The 20,066-nt window shown below is 38.8% G+C and overlaps 1 protein-coding gene across 1 annotated transcript; it reads right to left on the reverse strand.

Moving 5' to 3' along the window:
- Window positions 1–3,182: 3,182 nt before the first annotated feature.
- Window positions 3,183–4,814, reverse strand: LOC132613049 (uncharacterized). The gene is made up of 2 exons (XM_060327108.1): window positions 4,714–4,814; window positions 3,183–3,594 (listed from the first exon to the last, which is right to left on the reverse strand). Exons 1-2 carry the CDS (start codon window positions 4,812–4,814, stop codon window positions 3,183–3,185), a joined length of 513 nt encoding a protein of 170 aa, XP_060183091.1.
- Between the last annotated feature and the right edge of the window lie 15,252 nt (window positions 4,815–20,066).

Below are 20,066 nucleotides of genomic sequence, written 5' to 3' on the forward strand. Positions count from 1 at the left end.
GGGGGGGGGGTATACCGATCGTTTAATTAATAGGGATTGGGCCGGGTTTCAGCTTGGCTTGGGATGGACTCGGTCCAAATTCGAATTTAATTTAAATGGGGCCTTAACTTCATGTATACACCACTTGGTGTATACATTGGGTATATCTAATACCTAAAAACATATAATTAGAAAGAAAATTAAAATTGGAGGAAATTTCTATTACGGGAAAAATTAGGCTGTAATTATTTTATTGAAATAATTTTAAAAGGTCGGTCAGATTTGTTAATGGGCCTAAAATGGCCTTAACTAATTAGCCTAGCATAATTATTTCAATTATGGCCTTTTTAACAATTTTGGGAAATTAAAAGAAACCTATTATTTCAAATAAAATGTTAACAGGCTGATTTTGCAAAACAACTCTAATTTCTTACAATTATGAATTGATTAAATTAATTATGTCTAAGGAAAAAATACGTTTATATAAAAGGATCAATTTGCAGTAATTATCAATTAATCAATTAATTATCCTAATTAAAACATTTAAGGGCAATTTATGCCTATTTTGACAAATCATAAAATCAGAAGTTTAAAAGGTTAAATAGTTAATTACTTAAATTATTCAAATTTTCAAAGATAAAATAAAAAGGAAAGAAGAATTTGCAAAATAATTTTAAATAATTAAATAAGAACCCTTTCTCTACCTCTCTTTTTCTTTTTAATTAAATTTAGCAAAATATCATGAAAATACGCATTAATCTCTAAATAAAATTTATGATGCATGAAAATTCCTTTTTTGTTAATTAAGGGGAAGAGATATTGATCTGGACAATTTATAAAATCATTTAAGGCTTTTAAAATCCTCACCTCATTTATTTATTTATTATCCGGGGACTCTGAGTGATTGAAATAAATGAATCTGAGTGATTGAAATAAATTACGGGAGATTAAAAATTAGGTGTCAACAACAGCCCCTTTGGTGTTCGGAGATGGCGGAACTATCCCTGAGCAACGAAATTTGACTAACCCTAATTTTTTACTGACCCGACTCAATTTACCTTTTGTCTCCATGCAATTTTCACATATGTGGTCGGACCCTGGTCTTTGGGTTTCCTAGATATCTCATGTCATAAGAGAATTCAGGCCGTTTGTAGCTCGACTCACCTAAAGACCTTCAAGTGATCTGGAAGAAATCATCTGGGGATCCCAATAATGTGATTAGGTTTATCCGGAAGACTAATGGAATGTGACCAACTCTCGTGGCTTGAGCTTGCCTACATATCCCTGGTTCCTGGGAATCAGGTCACATGTAGTTCGACATGTTGGGGAAGAGTATATCCTTTATGCGGGAGTACCTTCAGACTTCCCAGTACGTATCTGATCGGTCGCGGTTTTTTTTTTTAGTGGAAGAAAATAAAAAACAAGACAAGTTGTGGCTGAGTCTGCGATTGGATGGCTTCCAAATCCTAGCCATAGAGCTTTACTCTCATGGGCACCCTATCTTGACAAGCTGTGTAAGAAAAAGTTTCACGTTTGCTCCGCAATTTGTCTGGATCTCATTCAGCAACCGGCTCCTTTTTGGGCGGCTGTGTGCTCCTCTCCTGAACTTGACAATATGCAGATATTCTTGTGGAATTTTAGATAGATAGCCCTCTTGGCTTGTATGAATGAATATCCCTCTTGGTTGTTTGTATGAATGACCCTCTTGGCATGTTTCTATGAATGCCTTCTTGGCTTGTTTGAATGAATGACCCTCTTGGCTGTTTGTATGAATGGCCCTCTAGGCTGTTTGAATGAATGACCCTCTCGGCTATTTGTATGAATGGCCCTCTTGGCAAAATAAATGAATGGCCCTTGCTAGCCTGATTTTGTTGACTTTTCTTGCTTTATTATTTCTGAGGTTGCCTAGGGGTTTCTTAGTTTTTCTTTTATGAAGACCGAGCTCGAGAGCGCCTACGTATCCTGTCGCAGCAGGAATTCAGGTCCAACGTAGTTCGGAATAAAGCAATTGAGTTTTGGTTTTACTAATAAAGCGACCGGGTCTGGTATGGACTGCCTACGTATCCCATCGTGGGGAATTTCGGTCATTACGTAGTTCATTACAGATATGATTTGTTTTTCTCCTATTCTAGTACGATTACAAGCAAAAGGTATGATTACAAGGAAATAGAAATGAGAGTACAAGCAAATAGAATCTTAAATGTAGTATATTTTGAGTGTGTCTGCATTGATGGCCTTGGGCCACTCTTGTCCGTCCATATCGGCTAGGACTACGGCCGCTCCTGAGAGTACTTTCGTCACCATGTATGGTCCCTGCCAGTTCAGCATTAATTTCCCTTTATATTCCTCCTGGTGAGGGAAGACTCACTTGACTACGAGTTGTCTAATGTGGAAAAGTCGAGTTCTGACCCATTTGTTGAAGGCTCTACGCATCCTTTGTCTGTACAACTATCCGTTGCTCACTGCCACCATTCTCTTTTCCTCTATAATAGCCAGCTGTTCATAATGGTTTCTAACCCATTCTACAACTTTCAACTCTGCCTCTTGGATGATCCTAAGTGAGGGGATCTCCACTTCTGCGAGTATGACCACTTCTGTACCATAAACGAGGAGTTATGGGGTTTCCCCAGTAGAAGTTCTGGTTGTTGTTTTGTATCCTAACAGAGCATAAGGCAGCTGCTTGTGCCATTTCTTATAGTTGTCGACCATCTTCCTCAAGATCCTTTTGATGTTCTTGTTGGCAGCCTCTACGGCTCCATTCATCTGTGGCCGATAGGCAGTAGAGTTCCTGTGAGTGATTTTGAATTGTTCACTGATGTCCTTCATCAAATGGCTATTCAGATTGGCAACATTGTCTGTAATGATGGATTCTGGCACATCGAAATGACATATCAAATTGTTCTTGATGAAGTCAGCCACGACTTTCTTGGTCAATGATTTGTGGGAAGTTTCTTCTACCCATTTGGTGAAGTAGTCGATGGCGACTAAGATGATGTGATGTCCGTTGGAAGCCGAAGGATCAATTTTGTCCTATGACATCCATTCCCCATGCTGGGAAAGACTAGGGGGAGCTCATTGCATGTAATTCTTTGGGTTGAACCTTGATCAGATCCTTGGGTATCTGACAATGATGACACTTTTGCACGAATTTACAGGAGTCATGCTCCATGGTCATCCAATAATATACCGTCCTCAATATTTTCTTAGCAAGGGCAAATCGAATCATGTGGGGTCTGCATGCCGTCGCATGCACTTCTTTTAGCAATGGCGTCCACGCATCTGAGCAACCCGAGATCAGGGGTCTTTTTGTATAGTACTTCCTTGTTCAAGAAGAAACCATTGGCCAATCTCCTGATGGTCTTCTTCTGATTTGCTGAATTCTCTAGGGGATACTCCCTTTTTTCCAGGTAGGCCTTAATGTCAGTGTACCATGGTCGGCCATCTGGCTCGTCCTCTACATAGGTGCAGTGAGCCTGCTCTTCTCTCAGCATGATCTCTAACGGATCAATGTAGGTTCTCTCAGGGTGTTGGATCATAGACGCTATTGTGGCCAATGCGTCTACGAACTCATTCTGAGCCCTTAGAGTATGCCTGAAGTCAATACTATTGAATCTTCTGCACAATCTTTGTGCTAGATTAAATACAGGAGTATCTTATCGTTTTTGGTTGCCCAATTTCTATTCACTTGATTGATGATTAGATTAGAGTCCCCGATTGCCAGCAATTCCTATATGTTCATTTGCAGCGCCATCTTGAGTCCTAGGATACATGCTTCGTATTCCGCCATATTGTTGGTACATATAAAGTTGAGTTTTGCAGCCATCGGGTAGTGTTGACCTGATCTGATATCAACACTGCTCCGATGCCTGACCTTTTGTAGTTGACTGCTCCATCAAAGAATTATCTCCAACCTAAATATGGTCCCTCTACCTCTTCTTCCATGGCCATCACTTCCACGTCAGGGAAGAAAGTCTGTAATGGTGCCAATTCATCATCTACGGGACTTTCTACCAGTAAATCCGCTAGGGCTTGTCCGTTGATTGCCTTTTGTGCCACGTACACGATGTCAAATTCGCTTAGCAGCATTTTTCATTTGGCCAATTTTCCTATGGGCATCGGTTGTTGGAAAATATATCTTAGTGGATCCATTCTAGATATGAGGTGAGTGGTAAACACCGATAGGTAGTGCCTTAGTTTTTGGGCAATCCAGGATAAAGTACAACAGGTCTTTTCTTTGAGCATTTACTTCGTAGGAAGTGAACTTCTTACTTAAATAGTAGATGGCATGTTCCTTTTTTCCCTCTTCATCATGCTCGGCAAGCATGCACCCGAAAGCTTTCTTTGATACCGATAGATACAGTAACAGAGGACTCCCTGGCCTAGGTGGTACCAAGAAAGGAGGATTGGAAAGGTATCTCTTGATCCTGTTGAATGCCTCTTGTCACTCCTCTGTCCAATTTGTGGGAGCGTCCTTCTTGAGCAACTTGAGGATTAGCTCTATAATCACAGTTGACTGGGCTATGAATCGTCTAATATAGTTCAACCTTCCTAAGAAGCTCATGACTTCTTTCTTTGTTTTGGGAGGTAGTAGCTCCTGAATTGCTTTATTCTTGGTGGGGTCTACGACTGACTATGAATCCCGGCAATTTACGTGCAGCCACTCTAAACGCAAATAGTCATCTTCCGTCCTTGAATCACCCAAGGTTGCAATTGTAGCCACTTTAAGAGGCAAACCTTGGGTCTTGGACTCTTGACTTCTTCTCCCATGCATTCTCCCATAGCTTGAAGGCCCTCCAATGACTCCATTTAAATGCTCCTAAAGCTTCATCCTCCATGATTCCTCTTCCAACACAAGTCCGTGGAGAAGTTTGAGTATTTGAGTCATTTGTGCCATTTAGGATCATATCATCCTACCCTTCTTCAAAATGATTCGTCCTCGAATCCACACCTTACAAAATATGGAAGAGAATGAGTACAAACCCATTCACAAAACAAGCAAGGTAGTCATCATAGGCCAATGATAATACCTAAAGTAAGGAAAGCATTCAATCAACATACTAAATGGCTCACTTTTATGATATAACCAAGCATCAAATGGATCTAGAAAGAACATGTATCGAAATAACGCCAAAGACACTTGGCTATTCAAGCCATTTTGACAAAAGGGTAAATCAAAGAACCCAATGCAAATAGAAATCCCAATATGAAAGTCTACGTTGGTACTAGCAATTAAGAAGCATACATCTCCCCTTAAGTCAAGAAACAAGTGAAATCCCTCATGACTAAGTGTAATATCACCAATAAGCCCAACCCAAGTCAAGGTTCCAATCATAACACTGGCCCACCTAAAGTAAGGAATCACTCCTAAGTCATCTATACAAAGGTATCACCCACACTAATTTTCCCACATTCCTCATGCAAGCCCAATATGAAATCAAGTAATAACACTAGCAAATAATCACATGAATGGAAAGAAGTGTTAATACTATACTCAACACACCAAGAAGTTACCTTCATGTCTTTAGAAAGCCCAAGAATAAGCATGAGCGAAGAATACATACTGTCCTTGAAGGAAGTATAAGTTGGGACTTCATACCCAAGTGTAGTCCAATGAGGTCCCTTCAAATGGTTTTCATCTTGAAGACTCCTCTTTTGACAAAACTTCATAAGTAAGTTAGTCAAATAATCAAGTTCATCAAGAGAGAGAGTTTTACCATTATGCTCATTCAACCTATGCCAAGCTAAGAGTAGCATCTCCTCACCCCTTAGTTTAGAAGATCTAGCATAGGCCTTCCAAGAAGTGTGCTCTTGTTCAAGTAAGTCACTCCCCTTCGTTAAAGAGCACTCTTCACTTTCGGAAGCCATTCTAAAATTCGACGTTGGTCAATCAAGTGTGGCACAAACCATCAAGAAGGACTTTTCGTCATCGGGAATGGTGTCAACAACTTCTACCACCCCATCCTTGTCATCAAGACCAAGCCCATCATTACCCCATAGTGGGTTACTAAATACCTTGCAGTCTCCAAAGGACACTACATTTGTAACATTACCAAACTTCCCACTAGGTACATGACTATGCACATGATCGATTACATCAATATCATCAATAAATTGAGGGTCATTAAGCACATCACAAGGTTCCTCAAATTGTGGATTTTCATAGCAAATAAATTGATCAACACACGTATCCACACTAGTTGGATGCAAATCGATCTTCTAAGAAGAATCAACTCGGTCATCGCTAGGATCAGCTAGTGGGTGAGCTATCATTTCACATGACAATGTACTAACATGCAAATCATAGGAATCAACACCGGGTGGACACAACTTGAACTCAAAAGAAAAGTCAAGATAGTCATTAATAGGATCAACTAGTGTTGGATCAGCCATATCAAACACATTGTGAATTGTCACAATAGCACTAAGCTCATCATAAGGAAATGACTCATTATGCTCATTTAAGGACAAGCTATCATTTACACTAATTTCAACAACATGATAAATTACATCATTTGTGGTGTTAAGATTAGCTATTTTACCTTGAAGTTCACATGCATCTCTTTTGCCTTGGGTTTCAACTTTGGAGCTTGTTTGCTCCTTCGGGAAGAACTCAACAACCTCAAGAACCTTCAAAGGTTGAGGGTCATCATTTGGCTTACTTCTAATAATACCTACACTATCAACAAGACCACTGGAAAAGAAAGAAAAGTTACAAGGGTTAGAAAGAGATTGTGACAACTCTCTCACATCACTCCTCACTTCCTCTCCTTTTTCGTCTCTAGAGTTGTCACTTTTCACTCCCTTACTCCTCTCAATATTTTCTCTTTCAATTTCTTGGGAGTTGGGATAAGTGCCAAGTATTCCTTTAGAAGGGTTAGGGGAACCCTCCGCTTCAGTCCTCTCTTTTGCTTTACAAGGCTTAGACTTCTCCATCTTCATTCATTACACCTTGCGTATGTGTTCCATCTATTCATCTATACCATCCAACTTCGATGTCCAGCCCGATATTTGATTCATGATCATAGCCAATGAACTTGCTATGGATGGCATATCTCCTATCTCTTTAATCCGACTTCTTTGATTAGTTGTTATAACCTTTGGACTAGGATAAGATGTCGGACTTGAGTAGTTTCCATAAGAACTTCCACAACCAACAAGTTGGTCACCTCCCGTCAACACTTCTCTCTTCCTACCCTCCACACCATAATAATATTGAGAACATGGTACCTCCAGATTAGGATAAGAATCATAGTTCATTGTGTTTCTTAGATTAGGAAATGTATAATCTCTTCTCCTCCTCGAACTACTCTTACTTGGACTAATCCACACACTTATACCATTTTTCTTTGAATAAGAAGTATTACAATGCGATGCATGTGCATATCTATTAGAATACCACTCATTATAATTATATGCAATCCCATTACTTTCAAAAGCACACTCACCACGAAGTGCATAGCCACTAGGCTCATCATCACCGCATTCTTCCCATTCTTGCAAGTTCCAACCAATTGGTTCATATCGAAAGTGTGAGGAAGGAGCATACCTCAATTCTCCCCCATGTCCATAGCGTGTAGGATGAGACTCTTCATGCTCGTATCCACCATAGGACTCTTCGTCATACTCATCTACTCCTTCTTCTTCATAAGTCTCATGAGGTGTTGCCTCACAATTGCCCTCGCAGTAGTATTCTTCACCCTCATGCGGGTTATGATCATACCGACCATATTATTCATTCGGTCTATGAGAACCATCACCATCAAATTCATTGTAAGAATAGTGATTCCCACCGTCATAGTCATACCTCTCGTCAACTGTCTCATAGCCTCCGTCACCCTTATATTTGTACCCTCCATTGCTAGAGGCATAACCTTCAAAATCATCTCCATAAGACTCGGAAGCTATAGATGACATCCTTATCTTTCCATCTCCTCATGTCTCCTCTTCATGTACCTACAAAATGAGCAAACAATATTAGTAGCAAAGGTTCCTCACATCACTCGTATTTGTACTCAAACTTACCTCCCAGCCTAAAGCTTCTTCCAAGGTTGGTCAAGAACCCTTTTAATCCAAATCAATTCACAAGATTGCTAACCTTTATGGAGGAATATATTCTTGTTAATCGAAAGACGGACGACTCGATAAAGCAAAAGGACCTGAGCCAAGAAGATTCAACGAGGTTTAAATGAGAAAAGCATGAAAGAATTGGCACAAAATGAAATTAAGCACTCAAGAACTAATCAACCACTAAGTAAGGTCAATTACTAGTGTTAATTAGCTAGGATAATCAAAGAAATGAGAAGAAATTTAAATGGAATGAGAATTGAATCAAAAACCTGATTTTCACTTTTTCCGGCACAATCTGCGAACCAACAGTAGCTCGCAGGTGCAACATGCGGCCACCAATATCAACTTACTGCCCACCACCAGTGGTGTGGTGGTGTGAGATCCCACAAATGTGTAATGTGACCCGCATCTTAGTCGCAAGTTGTGATAGTGAGTTACCAATTTTGTTTTATTCCTCTTCGATTTTTGTACAACTTTTCTGAATTTTGAGATTTCCTTGGGCCCACTTAACCTAGTAACTTCCTCTTTTGGGTCTTATAACATTTTTTTCACAACTTTGGATTAAAACTTTGGATCAAACACCCCTTTTTGGCTTCTTCATCAAGATGAATATATGAAGATCCTTGTCACGACTCGACTAGCGGCCATGACGGGTACCCGGGGCTAACAACCGAGCACCGCTCATTCTGCTACTTATCATACTCGTTAAGCGTTCATTCATCAAATTCATACTCAAATCATAGAAAAATCATTTTTCATTTGGAAACATAATTACCTTTATATACATAAGCCCTTCGGCTATCAAAATAATACATACATACATTTATACATATATACGCTTATCAAAATCATGAGACCATACTACCCACACATACATATCTACGAGCCTCTACTAGAGTACTAGACATATGGACGGGACATGACCCCGTCGTGCCCAAAACATATATGTACATAAAATAGTAAATCAATCGCACTTCTGGAATAATAGAGTGCTCTCAAAAGTCTGCTTAACGGCTTCTATAAATCTGGGTCGACTCCCTGTCTACCTGTGGGCATGAACACAGCGTCCAAAGAAAATGGACGTTAGTACGAATATTGTACTAAGTATGTAAGGCATGAATGAAATGAACATATTAAAGAAATCATAGGACATAAGATGTAGACATAACCTGCGTAACTTTTAAGGGAGGACAACTTTCATGCCTATGTCATATATATAATCGCAGTACATGCATCATCATAGCGCATACATCATCGTATCATACATGTATCATAATACCTTATCTACTCATACACATTAATCGTTATTCGCATTCGGCCACGTAGTTGCTCGACAACATCACATACATGTTTTTCCGGGATTTTCCTACATATATCATATACATATCTATATCATGTACATATCCATATCATATACATATTCATATTATATACATATTCATGTCATATACATACCTGGCCAACCAAGGCTTCAAGGTTACACATACCTGGCCTTACCAAGGCTTCAGGGTTATATCTACCTGGCCCTACCAAGGCTTCAGGGTTATACATACCTAGCCCTACTATGGCTTCAGGGTTATATCTACCTTGCCCTACCAAGGCTTCAAGGTTATCCGTACCCAACTGCAGAGGTGTGTGAGCGTTACAAAAATATATATATACATATACATTCTACCCGGCCATATAATCTCTAGGTTTCACAATAGCCATACATGGGCACATATATACATAAAAGACCATAAATATTTTTAGTGTCATCACTATTATCATCGCCATCATTATCATCATCACTATCAACATCGTCATTATTATCATCACATATATCTCATAACTTATCATAACTTTTCATAGAGCATACAATTGAATTTACAGACAATCTATGAAAACCATATCATATCCGTAGCACGAACTTCGTATAAATATCGTATGATAGACTTTCTAATCTCTAGACTTAGCCTCATCATTACCATTATCGTATGAAGTCCTCTATGAACATAGACTCGTAACTTTTCGAAACATTGGTCGTAGGACATGCATTAGGGCTTATAGACAATCTATAACAATGTCGGGGTGACATAAAGTCGAGAACCCCCGATTCCATTATGGAGCATTCATAAGCATTCTGCCTCACCTTGAAGGAATTAGCATATAAGGTGAGTGTATTCAATGAACAACATCAATGGATCATAATATGGATCATTAGCCTTGTAGAACCATAATATTAAAGGAGTCATATGGGAATCATTAGCTTCGTAGGAATATCATATCATGAGCTTTATGACTTCTAGACTTAGATTCATCATGGGTATTATCATGTTCGTAACGTATCTCTTTTCTTTATCTCGTATGAAGTTCTTTATACTCGTAGATTCATAGTTCCCAATATGTAGGAAAATTCTTGGAGAGATGGGAGGATTCATACCATAAGATTCATGCCTTAGAAAGAAGAGACTAGCCTTACATACCTCTTTCGTTTAACAATTTCCATCACTTGGTTGTTCTCCTTCGATGCTCACGTGTCTACCTTCAAGATAATTGGCATTCACATTAGGTAATCGATTATATGAACGTCCTTACTAAAGCTAGAGAAAATTGGGCAGCATTTCCTTTGTTTATACAAATTTCCCCATATTGTATATCAACTCCCAAACATATATAACAACGTTCACAATATCATAACCAACAACCTTCATTCATCTACATTACCCTCGTTTCACAATTCCACTTCAATTCATCCATAATCATGGTCATAGTATACTAGTACGTTTTTGTTATATCCCGTATTTTTGAACGTCGGATTATTTGTAAGCTGAGGTGGGGCCCACACATCAAGATATTTTTTTGGAACATGTGACAAGCTATATGAATCACATATGTAAAGTTAAACACAACTCATGAAGGACCCTTGGGCCAAATCAAAGTGGAAGCCCTCCAAACGAATATGTTTAAGAAAACGTTTCCGGGTGACCTGACTTGGAGGGGCAAAAACGGTATTATAAATTTGGAATTTGGAAACATACCAAAAGATAGAAGTTATAGATAATTGAATTAGCTTTCCAACCATAGGTCGTGGGTTCCTAGGTGACGTTGGTACAAGGAGATATGGACGTTTTAAGGTCGAAAGGTCAGTAGGCTAGGCCCAACTCGGGACCAACCGAATTGGCCCAAAAAAAATGAAAAGAAAACAATTTAGGCCCAAGTTTGAAGGGAGGCCGGCCAAGCCTTGGCCCAAACCCACAATATGAAATTGTCATGTGATTAGTCATGTGACAATTATATTAAAAAGGGGTCTTTATCCTTTTGAAGCTTCAAGAAAAATTAGATAAGGAGAAGACAAAAGATGAAGAGCAAGAGAAAGGGGCCATTTCGGCCAAGACCATGGAAATTAGGTGCTTTAAATTTTGTTCCAAAAATTATTTTCTTGTAGTATTTCCACTAATTCAAGGGTCCTCTACAACATAGTATAATTGTTTCGGAAGATAAGTCATCCGTTTCATTGTTTCCGCACTTTGGCCAAGTGAAGAAGTTGAAGAGAAAGGGTAAGATTTAATTCCTTTTTATGTGTTATGAAGGTTTGGTTTATGTTGTGGGAAGTAGAAAGGGTTAAAATTCATGAAACTATGGAAGTTGCATGAATATATATATATATATATATATATATATATATATATATATGTATGTATGAATGTAGCCGTGTACATGTGTGGTTGTGTAGTCAAAGATGAGTTAATTTTATGTTGTATTCTAGTTGTGGTTATGGTGAAATTCATATTGGAAATGAAAGTTGATTGAATTTGATTGAAGTTGGAATTATATGTATTGGCCGAGTGGTATATTGAAATTGGAATGGGAATGAATTAATTTTGTTTAATATGTTAGTTGTGTTGTGGTGATCCTTGCAATGTAAATGAAGGTAAAATGATATAAGTTTGCATTGTAATGGAATGTAGAAGTTTGTGTCATTTTAGTATGATTTTATGACATTATGGAAATGAAGTTGTTAAGGTGCAAATAATGATGATTGTTGATGTAATAGGAAGATGGAAACATGTTATGAATAAGTATGTTAAAGATTAGAAGTTTTGGATGAATTATGACTTTGGTGGAAAGTTTGTATATTTTGTATATCTTGTGAATATTTTGTGGAAATGATATGAAATGCTTCCAAATTATATTGTGATGATCTAGATTAATGATGAATGTGAAACCATCGAGCTTGGTTTGGAAATTTGAAGTTGAAATGGAAGATATTGCACTATGTTGGAAAGGGAACTAGTTGTGCCATATTGAGTGTTTTATAGTGATTGTTGTTGTTGGTGTTGTTGTTGTTGGGTTGTTGTTGATTGTTTTGGCCGAGTTGAATTCTCGGGGATGCTATATGTATAGGGGAGATGCTGCCCAAATTTCTGTAGAAAAGTGTTAACTTTAGATTTAAGCCTAAAGCCTTATGGTTAACATTTGGTAAATGTGACCATTTGCAGATTTTGGACGAAACGGGAAGTGAACTTGCAAAGGCGTAAAGTGCGTAAAAGGTATGTAAAGCCACCCTGATTCTTCTTTTGGCATATCCTAGATGTACTAGGATCGGATTCACGCCTCAGAGCATATTCTGCTCATCGGAATCCGCGTATGAAATTGTCACATTTTCGTTCAATAGAATTGGACCCTTTTAGTATGCTTTAATGAAAAATTATGCAAAATTTCTCCAAATCACTTAGGAAGTTATGGAATGCCCTAGGACCTCTGTAGGTGACCCCATAAGCTAAATACACGTAATTTGAGCCCGCCGCTTTGGTTGTCCCGAGGTGGGCCCGCTATTTCCGATTTTACCCTTATGGTCCTTTGTAACTTGATGTCAAGCAATTTTTAAGGAAACGTCTTATCTACTTTTCCAACTACTAATGATGCTTATTTGGGGTACTATATTGAGTCTCTGTAAAGGTACGATATTTTGTATTGCATTTAGTTCCACTATTCCCGCTTTGCTCTCTTATTGTACTATTGCCTTATTTTCGAACAATATAAAATGAAACGTTTTAACTATCCTTTTAACTACTAAGGAAAATTGTTTTAATGATTCCCTCGAGTCTGGTAAACTATTTTGGAATATGAGAATGACCCCAGAAGGATTATTCTTCCGTAACTCATTATGACATACGACATACACCTACTATGATTCTGTCCGACTTCATTGATTTGATTTGTCATTTCGATATGCCTCATTGAGTCTCTGGAAATCTGTGATATTTTTTGTTGCATTTAGTCTCTCACTACTCCATTCGTGGATGCCCCAATGTTTCTCACACTGAGCCCGGGCCAGGATATATTGTCAAGCGTATTCCAATGCATTGTTCGCCGTGCCTCGATGTGAGGGGGCAGGTATATATGTACATGGGTTTTGGAGTATGTTGTGCCATGTACACACATTATGATATGATATGATCTGATATGGCCATCTGATATGATATGATATGTTATGTTACGGGGTTATCCCCTACTTTGTTCCTTATGTATGGTGGCACCAGCGTCGGGGGGTGGCCACGTTCTGTTTCGCCGAGCCCTTGGCAGGGGCCGGACATGATATGGTATATGTTTCTGAACACACTCCTCATGTTTTGAAAATATGCATTTGATACTTCGGATGTCACACTCACTTCTCTGTAAGTTCTGTTTCGGTTATGATCTTGTTCCATATTGGGACCAGGTACGACATATGTTTTCAACAAATACTATTTATACTTTATGATCAGCATTTTGCTAATCTGTACATTTTGTCCATTTTCTGTACCTTCTACTTTGATTATGACTTTGTTTACTACGTTCCGTGCTTTACATACTCAGTACATATTTCGTACTGACCCCCTTTCTTCGGGGGCTGCGTTTTCATACCGCGCAGGTATAGAAGACAGATTTGTTGATCGCTTGCCTAGGACATCTATTCTGCTATATTGGGAGCGCTCTTTTGTTCAGAGCCTGTATATTGGTACAGTCTGCCGCTATATTATATATATGTATGCGATTCAGGGGTATGACGGGGCCCTGTCCCGTCTTATGATTTTGTTATGATCTGTAGTGGTCTGTAGACATACTTGTGTGGGTTCTGTATATGTTTGGGTATGATATGATCTGTGACAGCCTCATCGGCTTCCATGTACGGTGTCGGTTCATTTATGGTTATTATTAACGCCAAGCGACTTCTATATTTTAAAATATTCTGTCGTTTGCTAATTTGGGTTATTGGGTACGTTTGAGTGTCCAGCATGGACACTAGTCGCGGCCTACGGAGTTGGGTCGTGACAAAAGTGGTATCAGAGCGGTTCGTCCTCGGAGTGTCTACAGACTGTGTCTAGTAGAGTCCTGTTTATCGGTGTGTTGTGCACCACATCTATAAACAGGAGGCTACAGGACATTTAGGTGTTACTTTTCTTTGATTCTTAGATCGTGCGATAGAGCCAGCTGTAGGAAATTAATTCCTTTCTTTACTAACCCTTAATTGCAGTTGGTGAACGGTATCGAGGTAAGACAGCGCCTGCTGATATTGGAAGCTACACAGTACTCCGGTAAGCAATGGTATGAGACATGTATGGTGGGTAAGGTATCCTGAAGTACGATTAAAACATAAAGTCGAACATTAAAAAGAGAAACAAACATGGAAAGTGTAGCAGGTGCAGTTCGAGTTGGGCATGTGAGGTAAGCCTCGGAATTCTGATACTTTTATTTGAAATTGTTAGCCCCGTGTGGCTATGATGCGATATGATATGATATGTATATACGTCTATGTGTTGGCCCTGTGAGGCATGGTTGGTATTTCCTGTGTACAGGTTTTGGGACAGTAAGAAATACAGAGGAACCTCTGCCCAAATGTTTCCAGAAATATAAACAGGAAAATAAGATATAAATTCTTAATATGTCTTAAAAGTAGATACCGATAGGGTAAATCTCTTATGTTGGGTTAAAAGTTTAAGAGATACCCTCCATGTCATTCGTAAGAAGCGTTATCCTCATATGGAAAATTTTATCTCGAGAAAGCATATACGAGTAGCGAATTCACAATTTATTTGGAGGGACCAAAAATATGTTCTAACCCCATTTTGTTTTAGCATAGCCCATGTGAAGGGTAAAATATGTGGAAGGGCAAAAATGTCCGACGAGCAAGTTTCCTCTAATTGGAAGAATACAAAACGTATGACAAGCAGTCGGGAATTGAGTGGTTCGCTCACGACTCATATATATATAATATATATACATGGAGGTAAGTATTGAAGACGATATAGTCAGAAAAATAAAAGAATTCTCGCTAGGTCGGGGTGGGACCCGCTACGAGAACGTTCTGAAAAGCTGTCAAGACCCCGACTTGTCTTAAATTACGTGACAAAAGACGTGCGGGGCAATTGGTGTAATTATACCGGCCTTAACGTGTCTAAATTCATTAAAGTTGTAAGGTTAAGCGTGCCAGGGCCAGAGCAATTCTGGGATGGGTGACCCCCTGGGAAATGTGCAAAAACTTTTGCAAACATAGGTATAAGAGACGAATAGGAAATTCGGGGTAACCTAAAGGGAATTAGGATATGTGGAATGGTTAGAAACTTTATAGGGGTCACACGAGCTGAGACGGATTAGATTGCCAAAAAGGAAAAAAAAGCAGCGTAGCTCAGGAACTAGAGTAAATTTGAACAAGTGATTGAAGATGTATTGTAAAAGGAAATGGCAGTGATATATATATATATACGTATGTGTACGGCCCCCCATTTATGACTATGTCGATTGATTGGTGAACCCTAATAGCCAGTGTTGTAATATAGGGAAAACATTGACTGGACAGAATTTACGAGAAAAGGGGAAAGGTATGGTATAGATGTTACGAAGTAGACTGATATTGATTTTGCTACTGGTTGAGATTGATAGATTCTAATACAACGATGTTTGGAAAGAAAAGAGAATAATTGAGTGGAAGGTAAGGAGATCAAAATGTCAAAAAAAAAATGAACCGTAAGAAATGTAATTAAGCGAAGCCTCTGAAAGAGTCGACGGGCAAAGTATGAAGTCAATTGCGAAAGCAAACAAAAATGGAATAGTACAGGGCGAAGGAAAACTTAAGGCATGAAATGATGAATCATGTGCATATCGAATAATTCGATTATCGAGAAAATAGAACGACAGATAAGGAATGGGTATGGAGGAAGAACGTGGTTACTAAAGGATAAACTGCTACGTTAATTAAATTACTTGAGTGCCAGCTATCAGATAAGATTGTGTACTATACAATTGTGATTCTGTTAAGGTCTCGTACAGAGAAAATCAAGTTGTAGGTTAGAAAGAAAAGATATGGATATGGTATAAGTATAACCCCAAAGAGGGGGAGTGAATGAAAGTAAAGTAAAGCAAGTATAAGTAGAAACAATTGGCACATAGAAGATTGAAGCGATAAAGAATTGACCTAGGTCTTCGACATCGACTGAAATACGTAGTTCTCTGGGAATGGTCGGATTATAGCCTATGTTTCCCCGGCAGCTCAGACCGCACGAGGGAAATTATTTCGCTCATGATCTGGAATTAGTCACAGAGATTCATGTTTTAAAGATATGGCGGCATCACTTACATGGGGTCCACGTTTATATTTATACGGACCATAAGAGCCTCCAGTATATTCTAAGCCATAGGAGTTGAATTCGCGGCAGAGAAGATGGTTCGAATTATTGAAAGATTATGATGTTAATATTTTGTGCCACCCTAGAAAAGCTAACGTTGTGGCAGACGCACTTAGTCGTGAATCTATGGACGGCTTGACCGGCGTACAGTCAGAAACAAAGAATTGGTCTGTAAAAATTCATCAGTCAGCTAGTCTTGGAGTCCGTTTGGTCGGTTCTGAAGATATTGAAATTTTTGTCCGAGAAGCTGCAAAATCATCGATTATGGAAGAGGTAAAACAGCGTCATTTTGAGGAGTCTATTCTGGTATGGTAGGGAGACGACCTTTGATAAGGAAGAGATTCAGCTCGAAGTTGTACCGGATGAGTATTGTTATACCGAGGCAGATTATGTGTGCCCGACATCGCAAGGCCGTTGCCCAGTGCCCGAATTGCCAGCAGATTAAAAATTGAACACCAGAAGCCTGATGAACTATTCCAGGGAATGGAAATTCTGATTTGGAAGTGGGAGATAATTAATATGGATTACATTACAGGATTGTCTCGCACTCCACGGAAGTATGATTCCATATGGATTATTGTGCAAAGGCTAACAAAAATCAGTCCACTTTCTTCCCGTCAGAAACACTTATTCAGCTGAGGATTATGCCAGACTATATGTATTAAAGGAATAGTGAGACTCCACGGAGTTCCTATATCTATTGTCACTGACAGAGGTACTCAGTTTATGACTAAATTCTGGAGATTTGTTTTCAGGAAGGATTAGGGGCTCAGGTAAGTCTGAGCACAATATTCCATCTTCAGAGCGACGGACAGGCAGAGTACACTATACAGACACTAGAAGATATGTTACGGGCCTGTATTATTGAATTCAGAGGTAGCTGGGACGATCATCTGCCGTTGATCGAGTTTGCTTATAATGACAACTAAGATTCTAGCTTAATACGAGGCTTTGTATGGCAGAAAATGCAGGTCACCGATCGGCTGGTTCGATATTGGCGAAACAGAGTTAATCGGTCCCGATATGATCCAGCAGGCCGTTGATAAGGTGAAACTCATCCGAGAAAGACAATTAGCAGCCCAGAGTCGACAGAGATCGTATGCTGACAAACGGCGTCGACCCTTAGAGTTCCAGGTCTGGGATTGGGTATTTTTGAAAGTATCGCCTATGAGAGGCGTAATGCGATTCGGCAAAAAGAGTAAGCTCAGTCCGCAATATATCGGACCCTATCAGATTATTTGAAATATTGGGAATGTCGCCTACGAGTTAGATTTACCATCTGATTTGGAAGCGGTACATCCGACATTTCATGTATCTATGCTCCGCGAATGTGTCGGTGGTCCTCCTAGAATATTTCCATCAAATAATATTCGGGTGACGGAGGAACTATCGTACGAAGAGTAGCCTGTAGCCATTCTGGATTGCCAAGTAAGGACATTGCGGAATAAAGATGTAGCTTCCGTTAAGGTGCTGTGGCAGAACGATAACAGGGAAGAGATGACCTGGGAAACTGAAGAGGAAATGAAGAAGAAATATCCTTACATGTGTATCATATGAGCCGACCATAAAAAGAAACTCCCCCGAAGTACTTACAGACCCTATAAGACCAATTTAACATTCGAGGACGAATGTTCTAAAGGGGGGGAGGATGTTATATCCCGTATTTTTGAACGTCGGATTATTTGTAAGCTGAGGTGGGGCCCACACATCAAGATTTTTTTTTGGAACATGTGACAAGCTATATGAATCACATATGTAAAATTAAACACAACTCATGAAGGACCCTTGGGCCAAATCAAAGTGGAAGCCCTCCAAACGAATATTTTTAAGAAAATGTTTCCGGGTGACCTGATTTGGAGGGGCAAAAACGGTATTATAAATTTGGAATTTGGAAAAATACCAAGAGATAGTAGTTATAGATAATTGAATTAGCTTTCCAACCATAGGTCGTGGGTTCCTAGGTGACGTTGGTACAAGGAGATATGGACGTTTTAAGGTTGAAAGGTCAGTGGGCTAGGCCCAACTCGGGACAAACCGAATTGGCCCAAAATAATGAAAAGAAAACAATTTAGGCCCAAGGTTGAAGGGAGGCCGGCCAAGACTTGGCCCAAACCCACAATATGAAATTGTCATGTGATTAGTCATGTGACAATTATATTAAAAAGGAGTCTTTATCCTTTTGAAGCTTCAAGAAAAATTAGATAGTAGTTATAGATAATTGAATTAGCTTTCCAACCATGAGATAGTAGTTATAGATAATTGAATTAGCTTTCCAACCATAGGTCGTGGGTTCCTAGGTGACGTTGGTACAAGGAGATATGGACGTTTTAAGGTTGAAAGGTCAGTGGGCTAGGCCCAACTCGGGACAAACCGAATTGGCCCAAAATAATGAAAAGAAAACAATTTAGGCCCAAGGTTGAAGGGAGGCCGGCCAAGACTTGGCCCAAACCCACAATATGAAATTGTCATGTGATTAGTCATGTGACAATTATATTAAAAAGGAGTCTTTATCCTTTTGAAGCTTCAAGAAAAATTAGATAAGGAGAAGACAAAAGATGAAGAGCAAGAGAAAGGGGCCATTTCGGCCAAGACCATGGAAATTAGGTGCTTTAAATTTTGTTCCAAAAATTATTTTCTTGTAGTATTTCCACTAATTCAAGGGTCCTCTACAACATAGTATAATTGTTTCGGAAGATAAGTCATCCGTTTCATTGTTTCCGCACTTTGGCCAAGTGAAGAAGATGAAGATAAAGGGTAAGGTTTAATTCCTTTTTATGTGTTATGAAGGTTTGGTTTATGTTGTGGGAAGTAGAAAGGGTTAAAATTCATGAAAATATGGAAGTTGCATGAATATATATATATATATATATATATATATATATGTATGAATGTAGCCGTGTACATGTGTGGTTGTGTAGTCAAAGATGAGTTAATTTTATGTTGTATTCTAGTTGTGGTTATGGTGAAATTCATATTGGAAATGAAAGTTGATTGAATTTGATTGAAGTTGGAATTATATGTATTGGCCGAGTGGTATATTGAAATTGGAATGGGAATGAATTAATTTTGTTTAATATGTTAGTTGTGTTGTGGTGATCCTTGCAATGTAAATGAAGGTAAAATGATATAAGTTTGCATTGTAATGGAATGTAGAAGTTTGTGTCATTTTAGTATGATTTTATGACATTATGGAAATGAAGTTGTTAAGGTGCAAATAATGATGATTGTTGATGTAATAGGAAGATGGAAACATGTTATGAATAAGTATGTTAAAGATTAGAAGTTTTGGACGAATTATGACTTTGGTGGAAAGTTTGTATATTTTGTATATCTTGTGAATATTTTGTGGAAATGATATGAAATGCTTCCAAA

Source organism: Lycium barbarum, chromosome 10, assembly GCF_019175385.1.
Source record: "Lycium barbarum isolate Lr01 chromosome 10, ASM1917538v2, whole genome shotgun sequence".
NCBI classification, from domain to species: Eukaryota; Viridiplantae; Streptophyta; class Magnoliopsida; order Solanales; family Solanaceae; genus Lycium; species Lycium barbarum.

Excerpts from the sequence above, each read along its gene's own strand:
- LOC132613049 (XM_060327108.1), bottom strand. The coding sequence starts at position 4,814 with ATGGAGGATGAAGCTTTAGGAGCATTTAAATGGAGTCATTGGAGGGCC. Across the intron at positions 3,595-4,713 it reads TCAAGAGTCCAAGACCCAAG|AAGATTCAATAGTATTGACT; the intron begins GTTTGCCTCTTA and ends AAGATTGTGCAG.